Source organism: Teleopsis dalmanni, chromosome 1 (assembly GCF_002237135.1).
Source record: "Teleopsis dalmanni isolate 2A chromosome 1, ASM223713v2, whole genome shotgun sequence".
In the NCBI taxonomy this organism is placed as follows: Eukaryota; Metazoa; Arthropoda; class Insecta; order Diptera; family Diopsidae; genus Teleopsis; species Teleopsis dalmanni.
The window spans coordinates 6,860,373-6,863,706 of record NC_051846.1 but is presented as its reverse complement, the minus strand read 5'-3'; the positions used below and the strand labels follow the sequence as shown (position 1 = coordinate 6,863,706).

Here is a 3,334-nt window from a genome sequence, read left to right as displayed (position 1 = left end):
TTTTAAGACTCTGATAAATGTAGGAGTTTAATAACTAATATTACATACGAATTTTTCTTGAATATTTATTTTACATTTATTATTATTTATTAACATATTATATAAATATCACCTTTCACTTAACTGAAAATCTTCCCACCAAAAAAACAAAAAAAAACATATACTTTTGGCAGACATTCATAAAGACTGACATTTACTGGCAATACTATTTTTCGCAGTGTACATGCAGTGGATAACCCTTTCAAAGTTTATTTGCGTATTTATTTTGTCAAAAAGAAAATGCCTTCAAAAATGAAGTCTGACAGCAGCACACATCAACAAACATGTCGTATAAATTTCGCAAAATTAAAATATTTCTGAAAACCAACAAAACACGACTTAAAATACCAGAAAAAAACGGGGCGTTGAAATTGACACCTCGGGACAAAGCAAAAAATACAAAACCCTTTCCTTTACGAAAAAAGACTACATAACACAGCTAAGTTTTAGTGTTTTTTTAATTTTTAATTTTTTTTAAATATTTTTTCGTTTTTTTTTTTTTATTATTTTTGGGAATTGTTCCGTCGCACTTCATACCACAAAAGCACATATTTTTTAATTCTTAACACTTGAAATGACATGTGTATAAGTGTAAATTTGTAGAATTTGCATGCGTTTACATATGAACCACCTAAGGTTGGACGAAGCTGAAGCTGAATCTGAATCTGAATCCGAATCTTCCGTAAAGTCTACAACAGACACACTTTGGCAATTCATTTAATTATTATACGAACTCGTATGAATGGATGCAGATACTTCACGAAAAAGTGAAGAGAAAGAAAAAGACTTCATAATAATAAGAATATGAATATAAAAAAAAATTCTTTTTTAGAAAGAAAGAAGTGTGTGTTTTGCAGTGCGACAGGAAATTTGAGCAATTTATATGAAAGGAAAAATGTACTCTTGACAGTCCCATACAGGCAGACCCATATGCACCGCACTGCACTCATCTCCATTCATATGAACTCGTACCAAAATGCGAATTTATTTTTTTCCACGCAGTCTGTCAATTTATTTTTTTTCTCCATTGTTTTTGTATTAATAAATTTTCATATTTTCTTGTTTTTATTTTTTTTTATTTTGTTTTATATTTTAACATTTTTAAAACGCTTCAATAAATTTTGAAACACATTTTAAGTAATTAATCTGAAAACCACGTGAATTTTGATATCTGAAGTAATGAAGTGGTTTTCATGTGCTCAACACTGTTAAGCAGGCAAACACTCAAACAAACAGACAGACATACATACACACAGCTATGCAAACAGACAGACATAATTCTACAATTAATATGCATATTCATATACAATATTAACATGAGGTATTTGAATTATACCTACTGTAAATGTGCATATCTCCTGGGACGTGTACCCGGAAAGTTAGTCAGTGAGACGTACATTGAGATAATTTTATGAAATCCTGCGGCACAGCCAAGTTGCCGCCATGCAGCCAACTCATGTTGCGTTTACATTCGTTAGGTTTCCATATCAGAGTAAATTTACAGATGTCAGTAGTCATATAAAAATACACAAGTATGCATAAGTAACCAATATGTTGCCGCCGTTGTCAACAGCTACAACTCTTTATCATCCTCATTGTTAAACTCGTCATCAACATAATTTTTATTATTTTAATTTGCTTGCATCAACTTCGACTTCAGTTACAGATGCAACCTCAACTTTAGACTCGGAGTTCGTCTGCACGAACTTCAACTCCTCAGCTGCAATACGCAATTCTATTAAGGAATTAACCGCCAACTCAACTCGGCTGTAGACTGTGACATTTGCAGTCACACGCTCTTTCGGAAAGCTATACTTTGATGGGTTTGACAGTGGTTTTCTGATGCAGAAACCTTAGAAATGCAAGGATCTGGAAATATGATCTGTCCTTTTTATGTTCATGGCAGTATTAACTTTTTGCGTTTAAATTGCGGTTACAAAAACTTTTGTCAAACTTTGTTATTATGGACGTAATTTAAATTATTTTCAGCCGAAATGAAAAATAAAATACAAACAAATGAATTTTGTGAGGAATTGAAAAGGAACTAGGATTTCAATATCCATGCCAACGACTTATAATAGTAATTCTATGGTAATCTAAAATATGTAACACTTAAAGAAAATAAAATGTTTTTTTGATAGTATTAATCTGCTTTAAGTATTAAAAAATTTAAAAAATATACAAATAAAATATACACTCTTATCAGTTGCGTTGTAGCTATTTAATATATGTGTAAAAAAATAAAAAAAAATAAATAATGATAGTAATAATAATAATATAAATAGTTCAATAAATAATATAAGTCAAAATATATTTATGCATGTATATATGTTAGATAGGTATTGTATTATATTTACAATAGTTATCGTTATATATATTATCCGTAATTTTTTCTTTCAGAGTAACAAAAAAATACTCGTAGCTCACGAAAAAAATATGTGAAGCAACAACAACGCTCTTCAAATCTTCAGACTTAGATTTTACTCGCAAACATTTTTAAGTCTTAAGTTTTAGTGCAACCAAATTCAAAAATCAGTCTATGTTAGTTCACTAAAAATATATTGAAAAATTTCAGTCATCCAATAAAATCATATGAGTATTTCATTTGCTAATAAATACATATAGTAAATAAATAAATGAATTAAAATATATGAGATAAGCAAACCATTGTCTTTCTAATATTCATTTTGTTTTCTTTTATTTAAATTAATTAGTTTTTAATTCTTACATTTTTTATATATCGTATTGTACATACCACAACAAAAAACATATGTCAAGAAGCGTTGAATATACTTTAAAAGTGATGCCAATTTATTTCAACCAGACTTAATGTTGTTTTTTTACAACTCTAAAAGAAAAATTTACGGCTATTACTAACACATCCGTTGATAAGTTCAATGAATGACACACTCACAATGCAGCTAGTGAAAACTCTACATATATTTTAAATAGTGACAACTTTCAGCTGATGCCTATCAAAATTTTATGACAGTTAAATCAATACTCATTTAGTGACAGATATTTTAGTCAGTACCATTTCGTACTTCACTGACCAGTTAACCCAAAGGAACGACATATCGATGATTCTAAGGAATGTTTGAAGCTGTTGCAGGATATAGTACTTTTTGAGTACTATAAAAAAAGTACTAAAAGTACTTTTTGAGTTAGTATGTAACAGTGAATAAAACTTGATTCCACTACTTTACTACAGAGTCAAATAGGCAGTCAACTAAAGGGGCAGTAGCCGGCGAACCTCGTCGAAAGCGGAAAAAAAGAAAAGTTGATGAGGTTATGT

At 29.6% G+C, this 3,334-nt stretch overlaps 1 protein-coding gene across 1 annotated transcript in view; it reads left to right on the top strand.

Annotated features, from left to right (window-relative positions):
• The window catches only part of LOC119684105 (anaphase-promoting complex subunit 5-like), a 3,075-nt gene extending 2,162 nt beyond the window's left edge, over positions 1–913 (top strand). The window contains exon 5 of the mRNA XM_038098094.1: positions 872–913. Within this exon, the coding sequence (XP_037954022.1) occupies positions 872–913 (42 nt within the window). The remainder of the gene's footprint in view (positions 1–871) is intronic.
• The last annotated feature ends 2,421 nt before the right edge of the window (positions 914–3,334 follow it).